Raw genomic sequence first — 23195 nt, forward strand, 5'->3', positions numbered from 1 at the left:
AAAAAAATGAAACACTGAATATGTTCACATCTTCAAGGGCCTAAAAATCATTCAAATAATTAAAATGAAAAGGAAAAGTCGACTCAGTCGTGTCCACGCGGAGGCCTTCAGCTGTGAAGAAGGGTCGATATTAAACGCTCCATATGTCCCGTTCTCCCTGTTAGTCAGCAGTCCTTCAGTGTTCATCGTTCTTCTCTTCTGATTAAAACACCGAATGAAGCAGCTGCACATTTAAAATCCGTGTTTCTCCGACGCAGGACGTCTTGGAGGAGCTGAGAGACGAGCTAAAGATGCTAACGTTAGCTCAGCTGGTTTCTCTGATGACTTAAGTTCCAGACGTCCGGTGACTAAAATCCTTCATCCGGTTAGAAAAACTCCAATACAAAGTGTATCTTAAAAAAAAGTGGATTAAAACTGAATAAATTCAGTTGAACAACCTCAACGCTGACGATGTGACGCTGTTAACACGCGACCAAATGAAACCGTTACAGCCGTCAAAATGACAATTTCTCAGGTTTGAAAATTGTTGGACAGATTTAGGACAATGTAAGAACACAACTCCTCACAATACATTTGTTTTAGACATTTTAATGTGGAAAGTTACATAAACATTTAATAAACGGTAATAATAAGAGAAAAGATCAACTAAACGTCACAACACTGAAATCACAGAAAGCAGTTTAATATCAATCGGAGCCATTTATACAAATCAACTGGCGTTTTCAAATGACAGTCAAATGTTATTTTGATGTAACTGCTGAGGACATCATCACACGGCACACAGAGGAACACTCACTGCACACCGGCACATATTCACACATGAACACAATTCACTCATTCATCAACAGGAGCTCCTCCGCACACGGAAACACGAACGCTCTGTACGACTGCACTGAACTCTGCACGGACTCTTGTAAACAAACATGATTTATACGTCCTGACTGTGAAGAGACTCGTTGAATGACTCGTGCTGTTGAAACTGAGCCTCATTCAAGAACTTCTTGTACCAACAAGAGAAGTTGTTGCATTTCAGAAATGTTACAGCGTTTAGTTGTGTGTGTTCACAGCGTGTCAACATAACGAAAATACAGTCGTTCATAAACTCCCCTTTGAACATCAATAAGACGTGAACTTCGTCCTTTCAGACGCCAATGTTTCCGTTTTTGATTCATAACTTAGTTTATTCTCACCGTAGGGAGAATGTTGAACTCATTTTACAGGATATTTGACTTTGTTTTCTTCTCATTTTCCAGGTTTGTCATACATGGAATTTGATTTTCAGAATAAGTGTGAAAAACAGACAGTATGTAAACATATTTGTGTCTCTGGACTCTGTGGACCTTATTCTGTTTTATAAACTTCAGAGTGTGTCTCGAGGCATTTGGAGCGTCTGGACTTTTCAAAAGGAAAATGTGCAGGAACCTGTTGAGCCAATGAGGAGCCTTTCTGGATGATGTTGGAGTCTGGAACCACTTCACGGCGACAAGATTTCTTTCTTTTTTTGTAGACAATGTAAACACTGTGCAATATAAATAATCTGTTCAATCCTCAGTCGGACCATTTCATGTTTTAAACTTAATGATTATATCTTTACTGTGTAATTACGTGTCTATGATACTTGTTTTTCTTCCTCCGTCTCTTGTTTGTTTGCTCTCTACGATATGCTGCTGTAATCCTTCGGATGTCCTCACTGTGGGACTAATAAAGGATTATTATCTTGTGTGACGTCGGACCGTCCCTCCTTCGTGTACAGTCCGGCTCTGCTTTACGTCAGCTGATCTCTGTCCGTGTGAGGTTCTTATTTGTAGTCTTGTATGATATGTTTGTGGCCTTATGACGAGATTTTGATTCTACTCATGAAGAAGAGACGTTCATCAAGTCCAAACGAGCGATCAACGACAACGTTAGTGAAGTTTTGGAACAATACAAGCTCAGTAAAAAGGTTTAGGATGAGAAGACAGAGATGTTCTTGCATGAGGCCCAACAGGGTTCTGGCTTCTGTTGTTGATTCACATTTCTGTCCTAATAATCCGACAGCTGTTCCTTTCTGAGGCTCTCTGCAAGTTACAGTGTGCTGTTTGAACCTGAACTCTCCAGGATCCGGATTATTTATCATCGTGGCCGAATCAGCGTTATAATCGTGTGTTTTCCTGGACTTCCATTGGTGCTGGACTGAAGCGATGACCGATAAGTCAGTTTGCCTCCGTGTTCACCTCGTAGAACCTCTCAGCACCAGAGTTAATCTTGTACTTTTGAGAGAAACAGTACAGAACCTCAGGCCCCTCGTGTCTATTGTGCCCAAAGCAGTACGTGAAACGCTGCTGCTGCTGCTGCGAAGTACAAGATGATATCACGAGACCAATGAGACACACGAACGATCGCTGTACAAATGCATTCCATGTTTTACAGTTGCTGTTTTCCTGCTGCTGCCTCTCCGACGGCCGGCGGCGCCGTTACTGGATGCCTCTGAACAGACACATGGCGAACACCATGGCGAAGAGCTGCGGAGAGAACGAGACGAGTCTCAACGCCGCTCCTCACCGTTATCTCCACAGAACACAATCAGCCTTTAAAACATGACCTTTGACCTTCAGTGCTGCACATGCATTCTACAGGGAACCGTCGAAGACATTAATCAATCACAAATCCCATTAATTCACACTTACAAACGTTCATGAACGGCTGACAAAACATTCACTGCATAATTATAAAACTGGAGACACAGCGTGGCCAACGGTCAAAGCCTCAGACAGGATCTGATCAGAAGTCAGCCTTTAAAACACACGATGTAACCGATCATCCAGGGTCACGCTCGACTTTAACATGGAGGGATAGATGTGCTTTTATTTTGACAAGGTATCTCCAAACTTGAATAAAAGCTGATTTTCAATGAGTGAGTACAGCTCAAATACAAGCTTCATCAAAATACATTTACTCCATTACTTTGTTGTAGAAATGTTGCATTCTTAGATATAATGTTGATATTTTCAACGTGTAAAAATAAATCAACATGGCTGCCCTGAATCCCTCACATGGAGAAACAAAAAGCAATATTTGATTCAGTATTTAAATATAAAGGAGTAAGAAAACATACTTCAATTGTCAGCACCACGATGGCCAGAGCTCCTGCGGTGTAGATGTACATCTCAAAGTAGTCGACCATCGCAGAGTAACAGCCCTGTGAGAGTCAAACACACACACAGGTAGACAGCGTGGAGCGCACGGGAGTGTGCACGAGCCCTGCAGCTGAACATGGTCACGTGATGAGAGGTGTGTGGAGGAAGAGACAGTCTGTCGTCTGAAAGCACGATTCGTTTTTAGGAAGGAAAGGTTTTCTTTTGTGTACATTTCTCATGTGTGTGTGTGTGTGTGTGTGTGTGTGATGACCTGGTTGTGTCTGAAGACCATGCTGCCGCTCACACACTGCTCCACGCCGACGTCTCCGGGGTAGTCGTTGCCCTGGCAACAGGCCTCGGGGACCATCTTGCTGGGGCTGAGGAGCCTGAAGAGGCTCTCCTCGAAGTCGTCGGGGCCGCTGACGCCACAGCAGCTGAACTGCAGCAGAGACACGAGGTGTTGTAGCACCGGGTGGACTTACAGTCGCGTGTCGTGGTCGTAAAGGAGGCCTCACCGTGGTCATGATGGCGTTCCACGTGGACGTGAAGACGTCCGTGCTGTTGTGGCCTCGGTAGTGACGCTTCAGCTCGCGGCTGAAATACTCTCTGGTTAACTGGACGGAGACACAAAGACAGCTGAGGAAACAAGGAAGCAAGGATGCATCCTACGCTGACAGGAATACTTCACCCAACAAAGACAAATAACCATTTCTATGTCACGGAACAAAAAGGTCTGGATGAACGGGGGCCGCGTTTAACAGCAGCACAGCTGTATGAAAACATCTGTTTCCAAACGCGCACACAGCTGGTGCAGTAACATCATGTGGGCCAAGTATCCAGAGGCAATGAATTACAAGTGCTGAAAATGTTGCTATTGAGGCTTTTTAGGAAGAAACAACGGAAACCCCCGAGAGTTTAGACACACTGAGTAATAAAGTCATCTCACCAGCTGTGTCCTCACAGACACATCTCAATAAAACATAGACACTCTCACAGTCTACATACATACATATACATACATACATATATATGTATATATATGTATGTATGTATATGTATGTATATATGTATATGCACATTCAGGCGATGGAGGTAGGAATATAAGATCAAAGACAAACAAAGCAGGAGGAAAATAAAAGGATCATATAAATTAACAAATAAAAATAAATAAATAAAATGAAACAAAACAAAATAAATCTATAAAGTGAAATAAATGGGGTTACATTCATTGTCTGGTCACAGCACAACCTTTGACCTGTGCACTGCTTGACTTTTAGCCAGTTTACTCACATGTTCCCTGAACAGGAAGGCCAGAGTAGCAGCTGCCAGCTCGGCCAGGAAGATGAAGAGGATGAGCATGAAGAACTGAGACAACGGGAAGCAGCGTCAACCAGGGAGCTCATGGAACAATACTGCAGATCTGACAAAACGCTCAACAAATGCTTCATTATGACTCCAGACAGTAGATGTGAGTGAAAACACTGAATACAATCAACCACTACATTCCTCTAGATGGTGAACTTCTGCCGTTTCACTCAGTTACATAAGTTACAGGGAGAGACTTTGTAAAGGCTGTTATGAAATCACAACACTTAGATATTATATATATATCTTTTTTATTATAAATATAATATACCTTCAACAGCCTTATTCAAAGAAAGCATGAACGAATTCATGTTTTAAACAATATCATTTTTGGAGCTATTGTTGTTGAGTACCTTCAGTCAGAACTACAGCGTTACACAACTCTGCATTAAATGCTGTGATGACAACTGAGATCCATGAAAAGCAACAAAGCCTCATTCTCAGTCTAGTCCTGATCCTCTATATGAACCAGTCTCAGTGTAGTCCTGATCCTCTATATGAACCAGTCTCAGTGTAGACCTGATCCTCTATATGAACCAGTCTCAGTGTAGTCCTGATCCTCTATGAACCAGTCTCAGTCTAGTCCTGATCCTCTATATGAACCAGTCTCAGTGTAGTCCTGATCCTCTATATGAACCAGTCTCAGTGTAGTCCTGATCCTCTATGAACCAGTCTCAGTGTAGTCCTGATCCTCTATATGAACCAGTCTCAGTGTAGTCCTGATCCTCTATGAACCAGTCTCAGTGTAGTCCTGATCCTCTATTTGAACCAGTCTCAGTGTAGTCCTGATCCTCTATGAACCAGTCTCAGTGTAGTCCTGATCCTCTATATGAACCAGTCTCAGTGTAGTCCTGATCCTCTATGAACCAGTCTCAGTGTAGTCCTGATCCTCTCCGATGTTTTCTTCTCTTACTGTCACTAAGAGGATCACACAGGATGTTCACCGTGTTTTTACCTTTCACAATAAAACGACTAAATCTCTGGTCAGACTCACAAAGAACAGGAGGCACTTGTTCTCGCGGATGGCTCCGCAGCAGCCCAGGAAGCCCAGCAGGAACAGCATGCTGCCCATGGCCAGGACCACGTAGACCCCCGTGAACAGCACCGGGTTGGCCGCCACGATCTCCCTGAAGCCCATCGGGTCCAGCAGCACCCAAACGCCCACGCCCAGCAGGAAGGAGCCGCCCAGCTGGGAGAGAGAGAGGGCCAAACAATCAGTCAGACCGGATCCCAGTGTCCCCCTTTAACCCGTAATGTTTCTGAGTCAATATAATAAGACAGGCTGACCACAGGTGAGCCGTCCGCTTTGTTTACGTCTCCATGCGTCCACTGGTTACCCCGTGTTTAACGCCCCGCTGCAATGAATTGTGGGTAATTCTCTTGGGCAAAGCCTGCATCTAATGCTGACTTCAGGAAAGGGTCCATAAAGGACTCAAAATGTCTGCGAGAGACTCAAACACTCGATCGTTTGACAGACGGACAGAACGAAACCCTCGAGGTCTGTGAGCTCTTCTTCTTCAGATGTTTGCTGTACTGAGGAAGAAGAGCAACACTCTCACCTCCTGTCTTACTCCTCTTAGGGTTTTCTTCTCTGTTTCTTCATGTTTTGTTGACTTCTCCTCTGCTCTGAGTGTCCATGTAGTTTGTTTTATTGTGGTTTTGATGGCTCACGTTACATCTGGCTGAGGGAACAACATGTGCTTCCTACGACGGGTCCTTCAGGTCGAAAGGGACCAGCTGAAGGTGGTTCAACCTCTGACCAGGATCCTCCTGGAACGCCTCCCTTTGGAGCTTTTTCCAGGAGGAAGACCCAGAACTCGATGGAGGGATTCTATATCTGGTCTGGGAAACGTTTCTGGGTTCATCAGGGAGAGCTGGAAGACGTTGGCGAGGACGTCTGGAACAACCTGCTGACCTGCTGACCTCGGATGAGAGGATGAAAATGGATGGATGGCGTATTTACAGGGATGCTAACTAGTCTGCTTTGTCCCTTTAAAAATACATATTCATATTTAAAAATGAATCAGTAGGATGGTCACAGCTGAGGAAGTCGCTCTGGAAGCGATGGCTGTTTGGAACAGACAGCTCGGGGTCATAGTTCAGGGAATACTTCGTCTGTTTGTTGGAGCAGCAGTGACTTCAGTGACGATGTTGATTTAACGCCAAGAAACATTTCGCCAACTTCAACTGTAACGAACTGTAGTTTCCTTTAAGTGTGAATTCCAAATGCAAAGAATTAAAGTTATAGAACCTCGACATCTTCGTCAGGAAGCTGTTAAAGAATCATTGAAGTAAAGAGAAGACGTTACATCTGCTTTCACTCAGTGCTGATCGTAGTTATTATAATTTCATAGGAATGTTTTCTGGTCTCCTTTGATTTCAGTCTGATGTGAAACCACAGAAGAAGAAAAGCAGAGAACCCGCTGAACTCACAAAGATGAAGAAGTTGAAGATGAACATGAGGTACTTCATACAGCTGAGGCAGTCCCCCTCCATGGCCGAGCCTCGAGCTGAGACCCCCCCCTGTGAACACACACACACACACACACACACACACACACACACACACACTCTTAGTCACACTGGCACAATAACACAACAGTCGAGAGAATGCAGCTTTAACACACTTCAGGACCGGAGGTTGCCGCCTGGTTCACGGGTTTAATGACAGTAATAAACAGTCAGTTCACTTCCAAACGTTCCTTAAAACCAGCAAATGAAGTGCTGGATATTTTGATAAGTAACAAATAGTTTTAAACACTTTTCAACTCGTGATTTGTTGGCGAATGAATCTTATTTTCTATTTTCTGTGTTTTACATCTTTGTAAATTGAACATGTTACATTGAGCTCTGAGATATTGTGATGAGCATGTTTGTTTTCCAGATTTCTGACATTGTATCGACAAAATGATTCAATCAATGAATCCAGAAAGAAATCTGCTGATTAATTGATACGAGTGAATACCTATAAGCATTCGCTGCCTCCCTGCTGACATCCAAACACAACATATTGAGGCTTTGAGAGTGACGACCACACATTTAAATGAATACTGACCCACGAAGAATTTAGACACATAAAAGTAGTCTTGCAGCATGAATAAATATAAAAGATCAAGTGGTGTAACGTTACGCAGCATGAAGTCACTGAAGATGTTGATATGAGCAAAAGGTCAGGACAGAGAAAAAGCCGTTGACACATCGCCGGTCACAGTTTGTGTCGAGCGGTGAGGACGCTGACAGCTTGTCCCCGTCGGTGGGGGTGTGAAGAGGACCAACTGTCCACTTATGGTCCCTGATGGTGTTTACCAGGGAAACTAACATGCAGCCACCTGGCACATCGGAGGCGAGCGCTTTAGTTTGAGAACTGTGCAATTTAATTTAAGAGCACAAGTACTGATGCTCTCATTTATTTTGTCCAATTTCAGCTTCTTAAATGAAAAAGACCAAAACGAGCAACGTGTTAGTCCGTCTTTAAATACTTTAAATACGTCTGTGGCACTCCAGATATTAATCTGTAAAAACAACTCACAAATAGGTTCATGTTAAAATAATAATGATTCATTCATTCCCGAAACAGCTGGTTACTTTAGTTTTTAGCAAAAAAAAAACTGGAAGAAATAGTGAATTTCTTGGGGACTATTTTCAGCGGCGGATGAATCCACATGAAGGAACAACAGTGAAGCTGATTTTAGCTAGCTGTTAGTCGGTCGAGCCACAGACTGTGTAGGACGTGGCTGTGGTCGTCATGTCAACACCCGTTGGTTTGTAGACTGCTGAAGCCTCAAGTTCGGCATTTTGGCCGTCGCCATCTTGTTATTTTTGCAACCAGTGAACAGGAAGTGACCATATATGGACTGAGGAGGAGTGACGTAGAGATACCGTATAAGTCTCTGGTAGAGACCTGTCAATCACTGTGTAGCCCCGCCCTAAAGCATCCCCTGCTTTATGGTCTGTGTGACTCTAAATGGACCATAATGTACTAAATGAACATCATGCTGTATTGAAGAAGACTTGAAACTAGAGATTGAGACATAAACTCATGTTTACAATGTTTACTGAGGGAATAAATCAAGAGAGAAGTAGAGTCATTTTCTATAGACTTCTATACAACCAGAGGAGTCGCCCCCTGGTGGACACTAGAGAGAATGCAGCTTTAACACATGAAGCTTTGACTTCACTGGACAGAACCGGAGTGAAAGTGAATGTGTAGCCCTGAACAGTGAGACTGAGGAGCAACAAGAGAAGCTTATCGTACCATCTGTACCTGTTTAATGACTCTCGGGTTCAAATGTAGCGGAGAGAGCGGCAGCCTTTGACCTCTGACCTCCAGGCGGCTTCACATGAGCTGCAGAGAAGAGAACACAGAGGAGTCACTGTGGGAGGATTCATTGTGGGAGGAGTCACGGTGGGAGGATTCATTGTGGGAGGAGTCACTGTCAACATCAGTTGTTACTGAAAATACTCCTGAGAAGATGCAGTGTTTGGTCTGCAGGCCTCATTCAAGTGTCTGATGAGTGTTTGATACTCAACAGGACCGCTGTCCCGTGGGCGACGACGTATTGATGCGGGGGAGCTGATGACCGGGCGATTGTCTGGATCCAACAACCAAAAACTAGAAACATGCAGCTTCAGCATGCAGCTTCAGCATGCATCTTCAGGATGCATCTTCAGGATGCAGCTTCAGCATGCAGCTTCAGGATGCATCTTCAGGATGCATCTTCAGGATGCAGCTTCAGGATGCAGCTTCAGGATGCATCTTCAGGATGCAGCTTCAGCATGCAGCTTCAGGATGCAGAGGACTTACAATAGGATTTAGATCACTGACTTTAGATCACTGACTTCTATTATTAAAATCTGAAGTTTCTCTCCAGCACATGATCAGGTTTAACATTTTTTTAATTTTTTCACATTTATGACATTTACTGTTAATGTTAACAGGTTAAGTATTTGCACCTTTTTTGATAATAAATATCATATTTGTATTTGCTGCTGCATGAGAATGTTCCTCCATCTCCACCGCATTTCATTGTAAGTGGCCTGAAAACATCAGCAAAATACTCAAATTTAGCTGAATCCTGATTGGTGCACGTATGCATTGCATCACCTCTCTCCAACTAAACCCCGCCCACTTCAAACCAGCGAGGAGGAGGAGGAGGAGGAGGAGGAGGAAGAAGAGCTCACAAAGACAGAAATCTCTGGAGTAAACCATCCAAAACTATTTCTGGTAATTCTACATCCAGCAGACAGCTCGATACAAACACCTGCTACACATCTGTGTCACAATTCTTTCAAACGTTTAAGAGATCTTAATAAAAACTGTGATGAATTGTATTAAAAAAGTGAATGTCGACACTGATTTTTAGATGATTTGAAATTCTCAGATATCAATGTTGGTCTCAATATGTAAACATACAAAATACTCAACGTCAGTTGGATTCATGTCTTCAGTTTAAGTGGTTCTTGTGTTTGGAGAGAGCTAGCTTCCTCTTCATCTGTGCTACTAGCTAACTAGCGTGTGAGCGCTACGACATAAGGGTGAGAGGTCACGTGACCAGAGACAGCAGCCACAGAAGACACTTTTACTTTACATGTAGTATAAAGCGTGCAGAATGACTGCTGCTCTTCCTGCAGTGAGGAGCATCGTAGGAGGAACCCCTCAGTGGATGGAGTCAGCTGTGGTTGAATGATGGAAGACTTCAGCAGCAGCATATTGTGATGTAAAGGTTTGTGTTGGCAGCTGTGCAGATGAAGCCTTTTCACACAGAAGGCTCGTGACTCACGGATGTGGCGGACTTTCATAATCTGTTGACAGCAGCCGCTGCCCACACAGCCACAAGCCCTCATCCCCGAGTCTTACTCACGCGAGGAAAGAAAGTCACATTCATGTGCAGATGAGGTGAGATGGTGACTAATGCTGCAACAGCTGAATGCTCTATAATATATATATATATATATATATATATATATATATATATATATATTTATATATATATATTTCTATGTTTTCCATCAAACGAACCTGAACTCAAAAGTGTTGAAAGCCGGTTGAAAGCAGACGCCCGCTCCTGACTCTTTAATGTTCGCATCAACAGATTCACAGTCGACACAAGTTTCTGCTCCAGTGAACATTTCATGAACGTTTGAAGAAGAGACCAACTCCAAAAGAGTAAATCCAAAAAGAGCACTCGGAGATCACAGACATCCGCCCAAAGGCCGCGCGTCGTCTCGCAGCGTTGACGGAGGTGAGAAGTGATTTGTGTATCGCCCGCTTCTGCGTGATCTCCAACGAACTCAACAACGAACAAACCATCAGCAGCCATTAACCCTCAACTGAAATTTAAAAGAAGAAGTGCCGCTGCATTGGTTTTCAAAATAAAAGCTTGCTGTGACTATAGCCATGTTCGGGAACAGACTATCGGGTGGATTGTGTACGGCCATTCATGATCCCCAGAGGATGAATCCCACTGACTTTGTTGATCTTCTGACTTTTCCTGTTTTGTGGTTTCTCTCTTGGATTCATTACCATGACATTTGATTCATGTCGTCTCAGACACATCTGGAGGTTGGTGAGATGATGAATGAGAGCGGACGGAAGGAAAGCTCTCCGTTTGGCTTCTAGGTGAAGTGTTGGTGGTGATCTCTTTATCTTTGGGCCTCAGAGTATCAGGAATGAAACCATGTGAGAAGTCCAGAGCGGGAACTTGCTGCTAACAACTCACAGATTTAACAACGCTTTGTATGTTACTCATCATTGAGACCTTTTAGAGGCATCGTGGTCGATATGTGCGGCAACAGACGAGTCATTGTGAAGACAGCAACTCCATCAGAAAAGGAAAAGCCCGTCTCGCTGTGACGGAGCAGATTTGGGGGTCGGGGGGGGGGGGGGGGTCCACCATCTGCTTGTTAATTCACTTTGACCGAGTTTAATCCGGTTACAGATAGAAGGCTTTGAGGAGAATAGTTTGTGTTGAAGGCTCGTGATCTCATCAACGAATCAGAGAAACGAGCTTCTTCCTTTTTAACAGATCGACTCGTTGTCACAAACCTCTCGTGATTAAAGACAAACACAGAATAAATATAATTCAAGTTAGTTTCACGGCTTCTTCTGGACAACACCAAATGCAACTATTTTCTTTAACTCTGTATCTCATTGAATGATTGTTTCATCTTGTTCTTTCATCCATTATTTAAAATAATCACCATCCAGCTGCTTGTTTCGTCCAATCAACTGTCCGAAATCCAAAAAACATTGAATTCATGATGATATAAAAGCAGCACATTTGAGAATCTGAAAGTTTCTGCTTCAAATATGCATTTCAACAATTAATTCTGAATGATTTTTGATGAATAAATTCACTGTTCTGGGTATAAAATGTAAGAAAATAGTCAGAAGTATTCTTAAGCCTATGTGACGTTCTCAGATGATTGTTTTTCCGATCGACTGCTGCAGACACATTTCTCTGACTGTTGAACACGAAACAAGGAATCAAGAAAACCATTTGGTAGATTAACGGATGAAGAAAATATTGATATTTTTGCACGAACACCAATCAAAGTGCTTTAGCTTTGACTGAATAAAGAATCCCCGACTGAGGTCTCTGTTTGTCAGAGCTCCGCCTCCGTCCAACCAGCAGCGCTGCTCCGTCGGTTTACCGGGTTTACCGGGTTTTCCCCCGAGACGCTCTGGTTCAGGAGGTGAACTGAAGTAACAGTCGGTCCTTCTGTCAAGGGGCCACGCTGTGATCCACAAATAGACTGAGTGCACATGAAGGGACCGATGGACTGTGTTCACCTTTTAAAGTCCTTTAACAGGAGACAATATGAAAAGAACAAGGTCTGAAACCAACAGTGCAAATTTGAATCCTCGGGTTTGTCTTTTTGGCCGTCGCCATCTTGTTTTTTTCCAACCAGAAGTGACACGAGAGGGCGGAGCTAAGTACAACCGAACGCTGAATAAGATATTTCTTAGACAACAAAAATATTAACTTTTATTAACCTAAAACACTGTGAAAGAGTTAAAGTTGGACCATCATGTACTAAATGAACATCATGCTGTATTGAAGAAGACTTGAAACTAGAGATTGAGACATAAACTCATGTTTACAATGTTTACTGAGGGAATAAATCAAGAGAGAAGTAGAGTCATTTTCTCATAGACTTCTATACAACCAGAGGAGTCGCCCCCTGGTGGACACTAGAGAGAATGCAGCTTTAAGACGTGAAGCGGCTTCACTCTGCAGAACCGGAGATTACCGCCTGATGCCGATGGTAACCGGTTTCACTAATCTTAGCGTAGCATGCTAACATTAGTCAATAATTGTAAACACAAAGTAAAAATAGACGGATTGAAACGTCATCAGTTCTGCAGCTATTTGATCATGAACGTGACGAACGTGAAGTATCGGACTCATTAAAGATTGAGATGAGGTCACGAGATGAAACGTCAGAGGATCACCAACGATATTTAAATTCATCCTGAGGGGAACAAGAATGGAGATATTTTACTAAAAAAACTCAAATATGAACCTCATGGTGGCGTTAAGAGGAAAAGTCAGAGGATCACCAAATAAATCAGTGAGACCAACAGCGTCCAGCTAGCAGCTACACATGTGAATGCAATGCATTATACATCTGATATTCTTCAGACCATTGCAAACATCACATTGGACTCTGAGGATTCACAATGGACATTTATTTTTATGATTTTCTGACATTTTATAGACGAAACACTTCACAATTATAAAAAATTAAACATAATCTGCAGTTTCAGGCATAAGGAATACACTCAACGATCCAGAAACACTGCATAAAGTGTATATATGGTGTATTTTCCCTTTTAATAACATTTGCCTCATTATGTGAACATGTAAGACATGGAACACGTCTCATTGTTGGCACTGCCGATGAGCATTATATTTAATGCAGATGGTGTTCATTAATGTGCCAAACTCATACATACACAACGCAGAGAAGACTTCACACGGAACATGAAGGAACAGGGCGTCTGGGTCACAGTCTGGCAGCTGAAGCTCTCAGCAGGAAAACAAAGTGGCGGAGAGCTCAGTGAGAGAAAGTACCAGCAGCTAATGCTGGTTTGGCTGCTCGGCTGGTCGCTGTGCCAGTTAATAAACTCAGAGATGTGTTGACAGACTGACACTGCTCTAAAGGCAAGAATATCCCAAATGTCTGGTTACTGTGACTGACTTTCACGGTCTTTACAGTCATATATATTTGTGGTTTTAGACTTTATATTGATTGATACTAATGCATTCTCTGTTTATGATTTTAGATATTTTTGTCTGATACTGATACGGGATTTTGAGAGTGCAAGCATTGGTCACAATATGTAAAACAACAGACGATTAATCTGCAACTCTTCATCATTCATCCATCTTTCAAGACACAAAACAAAAACATTTCTAAATTCTAGATCTTTCAAAGTAAAGATTGTTGTGATGTGACAGAGAAACAGACTTTAGAACTAAACAAGCAGCTTCTTTTCCTAAAACCCTTGAACTTAGGGAAATAATGACACTTTTATATGTATATATATATATATATATATATATACATACATACAGTATACATATACATTAATAAATATCTATAAATAAATGTATATACAAATATAAATAAAAATATATATACATATATTTATATATACAGTATATATGTATAAATATATATATATAAATATATGCAAGTAAATATATGTAAAAAATATGAATATAAATATATGGAAGTAAATATATGTAAAAAATATAAATAAATAAATATTAATTTTTTTTTAATTAAAAAAATTGCCTGAATATTCTCTTCCGTTCACATTAGCCTTGTTCCCATTTAATGGTAAAGTTGTAATGGTTCTAAAGGGTTATTTCACTGCTTTCTGTCACTGTTTGAACGCTCACAAATCAACACTGAACTGTTTAGTGAATCCTGTGAAGCTGCTCTAACCATTATGGTAAATATTAAACCATTACGGTAAATATTAAACCATTACGGTAAATATTAAATCATTACGGTAAATATTAAATCATCACGGTAAATATTAAATCATCACGGTAAATATTAAATCATCACGGTAAATATTAAATCATCACGGTAAATATGAACTGCTGTAACTTACCGCTGAGAGATGAGCTTCTTTCTCCAAAATGTCTCGTTTTTGTCGGTCGAACAAGTGAAGCAGATTTGACTCCAGACGAACTAACAACGCAACAAACTCTCACAACCTTCACGGCTCCGGCTGACTTCTGTTGGTTCGTCGATGTGAGCTGCTGATCACGTTTACGTTCCCATTTAAACCACCGTCAAGCCAGACCGTAAACTACACACTAGCTTCCGGTTGAGTATTTCAGAATAAACTGACTTCCGGAACAAGTTTCATCGAAATCTGTGTTTTTAATTCCGGTTATGTATTATGGTCGAAGACTTGCAGGATACGTAAGTAAAATTATCAATACTGCTCTATAAAAATACTCTGTTACAAACTACTGCATTACGATGTTTATGAAGTAAAAGTAAAACAGTATTGACAACAAAAGGTAGTGAAAGTATGCTAGCTGTTAATAAATATGATTAACGCTTTCAACATCAGCAGCATTTTAAATGATCAGCCGGTGGAGGTGGAGCACATTTTAACTATAATGTAATATATATTAAAATGACATCATATGTTCAGTTAGTAAAATCTAAAAAGTAGAAATATGAAGTAGCAAACAATGAAAATGTCTAACATCTGTACTCAAGTACTTGTACTCAATAGTTCGTACCTGTGTGGGACTGCGGATCTGTTCTGTCTGATGTGAAATAGTCACTCAGCATTCTCACTTTTCATTGCGATCATAATTCACAAACCAAACCTTTAAAGTACCAGAGACATAATAAACTACACGCTGCCTCTTGAGAATTCATGCACACTTTTCTCTTCTCCTGATCTGAGAATGTGAACCGTGGGAAGCCGTCACTCACACGCTGCATGAAAGCAGCCGAGGAACATAAAATGAGGGCAGAAATAAAGAAAGAAAGCTTTGACACACGGAGTCCTCTCCTCTGCGCTCGCTGGAGCTCTGCTTCCTGTAATTGAGGCTGCAGATGTGTTGCAGATGTGCTGCAGATGTGCTGCAGATGTGCTGCAGATGTGTTGCAGATGTGGTGCAGATGTGTTGCAGATGTGCTGCAGATGTGTTGCAGATGTGCTGCAGATGTGCTGCAGATGTGTTCGATGGTGCAGCCAGAAGCCTCCGGGAAGGTGACCTCCTGCTGTTTGATGCTTTCTATGAAGCCCGGTTCATTTCCATCTTTTAAACGGCCAGTCACACAATCACTTCATGACGCAATAACAAAGCATCCATTCAATGATACCAAGTTGATGCCTGACGATCAAAACTGTTTAAATCTCAACAACATAAAAATATTGCATGAATGTTTATTAATTAACAGCTATTTGAAACCATTTGAAGATGAAACCGGAATCATTGTTTTTGGTGCTGATTCTAAAAACAGACAGAATTCTAAGCGGACTGATCTCACACTGAACTCTTTATTTTCTATTTGATCGTCTTTAAATTCTGTCTCATTTGTCCTGAAAGGTTTAACGCGTACATGTTGTTAATCGTGATTTAAGTCTGTTTTCTGACTTTTATTACATTTTACTGCAACAGTATTTTACATTCCACGTAATCTATTTTAAAATCTTATAATTACTGTAATTCTCTCTTGTTTTATTGTATTTTAATGTTGCATTTGCCACCTTTTAACGATTTGTTTAAATGTTATTTTGCATCGTATTATTTCTTCCTTTGCTTCGTGCAATAAACACGACTGCTTCTTCCTGAAAAAGACGTTTTATTTCACCCACCCCGCTGGGCGAAGGTGTTTTTTAGGATGCGTCCCACACAGCAGAGTGTGACTGCAGAGAGGAGTTGTCGTCCTGCTGCTGCTGAGCTGTGAACACCTCTGTTCCCTCCACTGACAGCAGAACACCATCTGGAGCTCCAGTCGGTTGAGGGGAAAGCGATGAAGACGAGGGAAACCTTCTCCATCATGTGTGGTCCAACTGACATCCCCCTTCTCTCCTCGTCTGTGAAAACACAGATTAACAGCTTGGTGTTGTGCTCGACCTGCAGAGGTTCATTTTTTAAATAATGCAGCAGACTTCCAGCTCTCGCAGTGGGTGAGGAAGCCAGTCACAGTGGGGGAACCACAACACGTCTCAGGCATTTTCTGCAGCGTTTAACAACCGCGCTTTCTCTGGAAAGGCTGCAGCGGCTTCTTTTAGGGAACTTCACTTAAAATACGGAAACTCAAAAACAAAAAGAGACATTTTTACGTTACAGAAATCAGAGGCTGTGGAAATGTGTGTCATGGGTGGATCACTGAAGCACACGGCACAAAGGTTCAAGAGCCACTCTGCTGGACTTCACTCAAAGAGACACCAAGCAACTCGGAAGAGACTCGAAATGACCACAAGGAAACATAAAACGTTCACGAAGAGACACAAAATAACCTTAAAGAAACAAAAACACCAACAAAGAGGAACAACATGATATCAAGGAAAACATGAAACAACCTAAAAGAGACAGGAAATGACCCCAAAGAGACAGAACAGGACCACAAGGAGACATAACACAACTACAAAGATACAAAACAACCTCAAAGAGACTCACAATGACCCCAAAGAGACACAACAGGACCACAAGGAGACATAACACAACTACAAAGATACAAAACAACCTCAAAGAGACTCACAATGACCACAAAGAGACACAACATGACCACAAGGAGACATAACACAACTACAAAGATACAAAACAACCTCAAAGAGACTCACAATGACCCCAAAGAGACACAACAGGACCACAAGGAGACATAACACAACTACAAAGATACAAAACAACCTCAAAGATACTCACAATGACCCCAAAGAGACACAACAGGACCACAAGGAGACATAACACAACTACAAAGATACAAAACAACCTCAAAGAGACTCACAATGACCACAAAGAGACAGAACAACAACAAAAAGTGAACATCTATAAAGTCTGTCTTGTTCCTGTGTAGAGGTGGTGGGGCATGATGTGTGTGTGTGTGTGTGTGTGTGTGTGTCTAATGGTCATAATAACATTAAAACAGAGAGATTCATGGTGTGGAGTCGACAAACAAAGCAGCAGTTTTCGAGTAGAGAACAGAAACGACCGCACAGATGAAACATTTCATCCCGTCCTCAGAAGTCAGACATTGTGTGCGTTGCATACAAATGACTTCTTCTTCTCTCCCGCCTCCCTAAAACATCACCTGCCACACAGCGTGACAGCGCGTCCGTCTCCAATCAGACGTCCACCTGCAGTGCAAATTGAGATTCTTGCTGCGTCTTGTCCTCTGAAGAAAAAAAAGTCTTGTTGGCCGGAGGAGACGACGCAGAGCAGAGCATTGTGGGTCGAGCTCTGTCTCTGTCCATTAACTCAGCATGTCACATGGGATGGTGTTTGATGTATGAACCCTGACGGGCCTCCGGAGGAGCCACGAGCAGAGGACGTGTGTCTCTGAAACACTTTGAAGTTGTGGAAACTGTTTCGTCTTTCGCTGCAGAAAGGAACTTTCATCTTAATGAGAGGGGAAGGATTTACTACTGACCATATTAGGACTGAGGAGGAGTGTCTCTGCTAGAGACCTGTCAATCACTGTAGCCCCGCCCTAAAGCATCCCCTGCTTTATGGTCTGTGTGACTCTAAATGGACCATAATGTACTAAATGAACATCATGCTGTATTGAAGAAGACTTGAAACTAGAGATTGAGACATAAACTCATGTTTACAATGTTTACTGAGGGAATAAATCAAGAGAGAAGTAGAGTCATTCTCTATAGACTTCTATACAACCAGAGGAGTCGCCCCCTGGTGGACACTAGAGAGAATGCAGCTTGAACACATGCAGCTTTGGCTTTTCTCGGCAGAGCTTTAAGTGACCCAGTATCTTAAACAACTCCTGCACCATCATCCACATTCCTTCTCCTTCTTCTGTTGTGAAACAAAGTACCGAAAAGGAAAAACAAAAACACACTTAAAACACATCAGCCAACACATTCGTACAATATACTTTAAATAGAGTTGTTGTTTGTTGTTTTTATGTGGTAAATTGGGACTACAATGTACATTTCATGATGCAACCCTGTCAAATAAAAACCTTGTAACGTCAATGACAAAATGAGCTCATTGCAGCATTTCACTCCTCCAGACCAAACCTTCACTATACATGCAGAACGAATCCTTTAGATGCTGCACGAGGAGGAGGAGGAGGAGGAGGAGGACTCCTGGGTCTCAGCACATACTGAATAACAAACCTACTGCCTGCTGCTGCTGCTTAAGACACCTTTGGAGACCCTGCGTCCTCCATGCTACACCGCCCTCCTCTGCATGCGATGTAGCATGGAGGAGTGGAGGAGGAACCAGGAGCAGCTTAAAGCCCAAAGGACTCAAAGAACGACTCATGCAGCATCTCAAGGACCGATCCATCACAAACACGACCTACACGCAGCAGCAGCACACAGTCCTTTATGAACATCCTGCTGTTAGCATAGCTCAAGTAGCACTGCAGCACGGCCTCATAGGGCCTTTACTGAATACCGCACTGTGAAAATACTCCCCGACAAGTACAATCCTGCATTCAAACCATCACTTGAGGTAGAAGTATGTATCAGCAAAATGTATTAAATGTACTTAAAGTAAAAGTATTGATTGGTCAGTAAAGTGTTTTACTGTTATATCTGATGTTTCTGGATTAATATTACTGCTGCAATGTTGCATTTTAACTCCTTTATATCCTGTTTAATCTACAGCAATGCATCATATTCTATAAGATCATCATATTCTATAAGATCATCATATTTACAAAAGTATATCAGATGATAATTAGTAAAGTACAAGTATCTTTAAATTTGTACATAAAGTTACTACAAAGAACTTATTTTGTGTTGATTGTGTCGCCCCCCTGTGGACTAAAGTGGTAGTGTTTCACCAGACTCTTTAGAAATCCTCTCATGTTACTGCAGCAGGTCCGACAGTCTGCTCCTCTCAGTCCTGGTTCTGGTTCTCCCGTGCCTCCCTTCCCTCCAGCGGGTTCAGCAACACGTCCTGGATCTCCAGCAGCGTGGTGTCGGTGTTGACTCCCAGAGAGGAGAAGCTCTGCTCCTGGAGGAGGAGGAGGAGGAGGAGGAGAAGACGCTGCTGTTGCTGCTGCCGGGAGCTGAGCTCTCCTCATCCCTCCAGAGCTCCGACTGCAGGTCCAAGGCTGCAGGTAAAGCCGGATCTGGGTCTGTCCACGGTGGGCCGGTCTCTGCTGGAGGATCTGGGTCTGTCCACGGTGGACCGGTCTCTGCTGGAGGATCTGGGTCTGTCCACGGTGGGCCGGTCTCTGCTGGAGGATCTGGGTCTGTCCACGGTGGGCCGGTCTCTGCTGGAGGATCTGGGTCTGTCCATGGTGGACCGGTCTCTGCTGGAGGATCTGGGTCTGTCCACGGTGGGCCGGTCTCTGCTGGAGGATCTGGGTCTGTCCACGGTGGACCGGTCTCTGCTGGAGGATCTGGGTCTGTCCACGGTGGGCCGGTCTCTGCTGGAGGATCTGGGTCTGTCCACGGTGGGCCGGTCTCTGCTGGAGGATCTGGGTCTGTCCACGGTGGACCGGTCTCTGCTGGAGGATCTGGGTCTGTCCACGGTGGGCCGGTCTCTGCTGGAGGATCTGGGTCTGTCCATGGTGGACCGGTCTCTGCTGGAGTCTGAGCTGAAGGAGGTTCTGGTGAACCTGCATGAGTTCATCTGGTTTCACCAGAATCCGACCCGGTGGCTCCGATGACGAGCATCAAGAACAACTCTATAGAAACAGACCATCTTCTCTCTGATGGTCTCTGTACTGATGGAGGTCTGTAGAGGACCAGGACTACACTGAGACTGGTTCATATAGAGGACCAGGACTACACTGAGACTGGTTCAGATAGAGGATCAGGATGTGTGTTCATGTGTGTGTTTATATGTATGTGTGTTCATGTATGTGTTCACGTGTGTTCATGTGTGTGTGTTCACGTGTGTTCATGTGTGTGTGTTCATGTGTGTGTGTTCATGTGTGTGTGTTCATGTGTGTTCATGTGTGTTCATGTGTGTGTGTTCATGTGTGTTCATGTGTGTTCATGTGTGTGTGTTCATGTGTGTGTGTAAACAAAACGGATCCACTTGTTAGAGAATGAAATCAAGCGTTGCTCTATAGCACCACCTGGTGGACGCCGTGAGAGCTGCGATCATAAAAACAACAACAATGAGTTGAAGTGATTTTATTTACAGCTGTAATCCTGTAGATCTGGTCCAGACCTGTCGAACAGGTCCAGACCTGTAGATCAGGTCTAGATCTGTAGATCTGGTCCAGACCTGTAGATCAGGTCTAGATCTGTAGATCTGGTCCAGACCTGTAGATCAGGTCTAGATCTGTAGATCTGGTCCAGACCTGTAGATCAGGTCTAGATCTGTAGATCTGGTCCAGATCTGTAGATCAGGTCCAGATCTTTAGATCTGGTCTCTGAACCGTCACCACGTCTAAAAAGGACCTTTTGCACATCTGTTATAAAATGTGATTTCTACAAATGTACATGACGTCCCCGGATTCTGTAAAATCATTATTTTTGAACGACTTTAAGGAGACGCACGGCAGCTGTTAGTTCAGCTGCTGAATCGTTCATGAGTTTTCATGAAGTCCTCCTGGTTGATCTTCATGAGACCTCGTGAGTTCAGAGGTCCTCCTTCAACCACGTCGGTCTTTAGATCAACGAGAAGACAAATAGAAACGTTTCCATCCAGAATCTCACAGAAACATCAACGGAAAATAAATCAGAACTTCTTTACACTGTGCAGACGTGAACACAGATGTTTGTTCGTGTATCTAGAAGTAAAAAACAAACAAACATGAAGTTACACACTCACAAATCGATGTGCCTTTTGTTTTGCATTTTCAATATTAAAGTCCTGATTTACTTTCCGTACTTTTATGAAACACATTGAAACAGAATGCTGTGAAACAGAAGACGGGACGTGAACGTTTGACAGGATTCTAAACATTATTTCCTACAGCTGAGCTGCTTTCTTCTTTTACACAACTTCTGCGACAGGCCCAACGTGTAGCTACCGAGTTATTGATCGTTGATCAGCTCCAATAAAACCCTTTGTTCTTTGTTTCTCTCATGAACCTCTTTAAACACTGAATCTATTCTGGTGTTGAAGTCGCTCCGGTTTAAAACTGTGAGACATCAAAGCGACAACTATAAAACACCGACAGACACGACAATAAATAAAACTTATTTTGTACAAATAGAGTTCAAGTTAAAATATTGCTAGTATGACACTTCATATGCTTTATAAATGTTGCATTCACAGATGTGTTTATGAACCGCGTGAGTCGTGTTTCCGTCAACTTCACCTTCTTATGATCACTAAAACATTCAGTCTAGCGACAGGTTTCCTGAGCTCGTCTTAAAGCGATGACGTGGGGGGTGAGAGATCAGGTGTGTGTGTGTGGGAGGTGAGAGATCAGGTGTGTGTGTGTGGGGGGTGAGAGATCAGGTGTGTGTGTGTGTGGGAGGTGAGAGATCAGGTGTGTGTGTGTGGGGGGTGAGAGTTCAGGTGTGTGTGTGTGGGGGGTGAGAGATCAGGTGTGTGTGTGTGGGGGGTGAGAGATCAGGTGTGTGTGTGTGGGAGGTGAGAGATCAGGTGTGTGTGTGTGGGGGGTGAGAGATCAGGTGTGTGTGTGTGGGAGGTGAGAGATCAGGTGTGTGTGTGTGGGGGGTGAGAGATCAGGTGTGTGTGTGTGGGAGGTGAGAGATCAGGTGTGTGTGTGTGGGAGGTGAGAGATCAGGTGTGTGTGTGTGGGGGGTGAGAGATCAGGTGTGTGTGTGTGGGGGGTGAGAGTTCAGGTGTGTGTGTGTGGGGGGTGAGAGATCAGGTGTGTGTGTGTGGGGGGTGAGAGATCAGGTGTGTGTGTGTGGGAGGTGAGAGATCAGGTGTGTGTGTGTGGGGGGTGAGAGATCAGGTGTGTGTGTGTGGGAGGTGAGAGATCAGGTGTGTGTGTGTGGGGGGTGAGCGATCAGGTGTGTGTGTGTGGGAGGTGAGAGATCAGGTGTGTGTGTGTGGGAGGTGAGAGTTCAGGTGTGTGTGTGTGGGAGGTGAGAGATCAGGTGTGTGTGTGTGGGGGGTGAGAGATCAGGTGTGTGTGTGTGGGAGGTGAGAGATCAGGTGTGTGTGTGTGGGGGGTGAGAGATCAGGTGTGTGTGTGTGGGGGGTGAGAGATCAGGTGTGTGTGTGTGGGAGGTGAGAGATCAGGTGTGTGTGTGTGGGAGGTGAGAGATCAGGTGTGTGTGTGTGGGGGGTGAGCGATCAGGTGTGTGTGTGTGGGAGGTGAGAGATCAGGTGTGTGTGTGTGGGAGGTGAGAGTTCAGGTGTGTGTGTGTGGGAGGTGAGAGATCAGGTGTGTGTGTGGGAGGTGAGAGTTCAGGTGTGTGTGTGTGGGAGGTGAGAGATCAGGTGTGTGTGTGTGGGAGGTGAGAGTTCAGGTGTGTGTGTGGGAGGTGAGAGTTCAGGTGTGTGTGTGTGGGGGGTGAGAGATCAGGTGTGTGTGTGTGGGAGGTGAGAGATCAGGTGTGTGTGTGTGGGGGGTGAGAGATCAGGTGTGTGT

General features: G+C 43.4%; 2 protein-coding genes across 2 annotated transcripts in view; both read right to left on the minus strand.

The window, feature by feature from the left end:
* Window positions 1–699: 699 nt before the first annotated feature.
* LOC306787601 (tetraspanin-18B-like) lies at window positions 700–6989 on the minus strand. Its single transcript, XM_079282790.1, has 7 exons — window positions 6915–6989; window positions 5476–5670; window positions 4407–4481; window positions 3632–3730; window positions 3388–3555; window positions 3095–3178; window positions 700–2501 (listed from the first exon to the last, which is right to left on the minus strand). The coding sequence occupies exons 1-7, from the start codon at window positions 6975–6977 to the stop codon at window positions 2454–2456; spliced, it is 732 nt and encodes a 243-aa protein (XP_079138916.1). The 5' UTR covers window positions 6978–6989; the 3' UTR covers window positions 700–2453.
* Window positions 6990–16402: 9413 nt separating this feature from the next.
* Window positions 16403–23195, minus strand: part of LOC306787564 (C-myc promoter-binding protein-like) — a 66927-nt gene continuing 60134 nt past the window's right edge. The window contains exon 31 of the mRNA XM_079282743.1: window positions 16403–16566. Within this exon, the coding sequence (XP_079138869.1) occupies window positions 16528–16566 (39 nt within the window). The 3' untranslated portion in view covers window positions 16403–16527. The remainder of the gene's footprint in view (window positions 16567–23195) is intronic.

This window comes from Melanostigma gelatinosum (genome assembly GCF_949748355.1).
Source record: "Melanostigma gelatinosum genome assembly, chromosome: 2".
Taxonomy (NCBI): Eukaryota; Metazoa; Chordata; class Actinopteri; order Perciformes; family Zoarcidae; genus Melanostigma; species Melanostigma gelatinosum.

What these genes read in the sequence shown, in the direction of transcription:
- LOC306787601 (XM_079282790.1), bottom strand. Translation starts at nt 6,977, where the DNA reads ATGGAGGGGGACTGCCTCAGCTGTATGAAGTACCTCATGTTCATCTTC. An exon ending in TCTTCAACTTCTTCATCTTT is followed by an intron (nt 5,671 to 6,914) that starts GTGAGTTCAGCG and finishes TCTCTCTCCCAG; the next exon opens with CTGGGCGGCTCCTTCCTGCT. An exon ending in TGGTCTTCAGACACAACCAG is followed by an intron (nt 3,179 to 3,387) that starts GTCATCACACAC and finishes TGACTCTCACAG; the next exon opens with GGCTGTTACTCTGCGATGGT.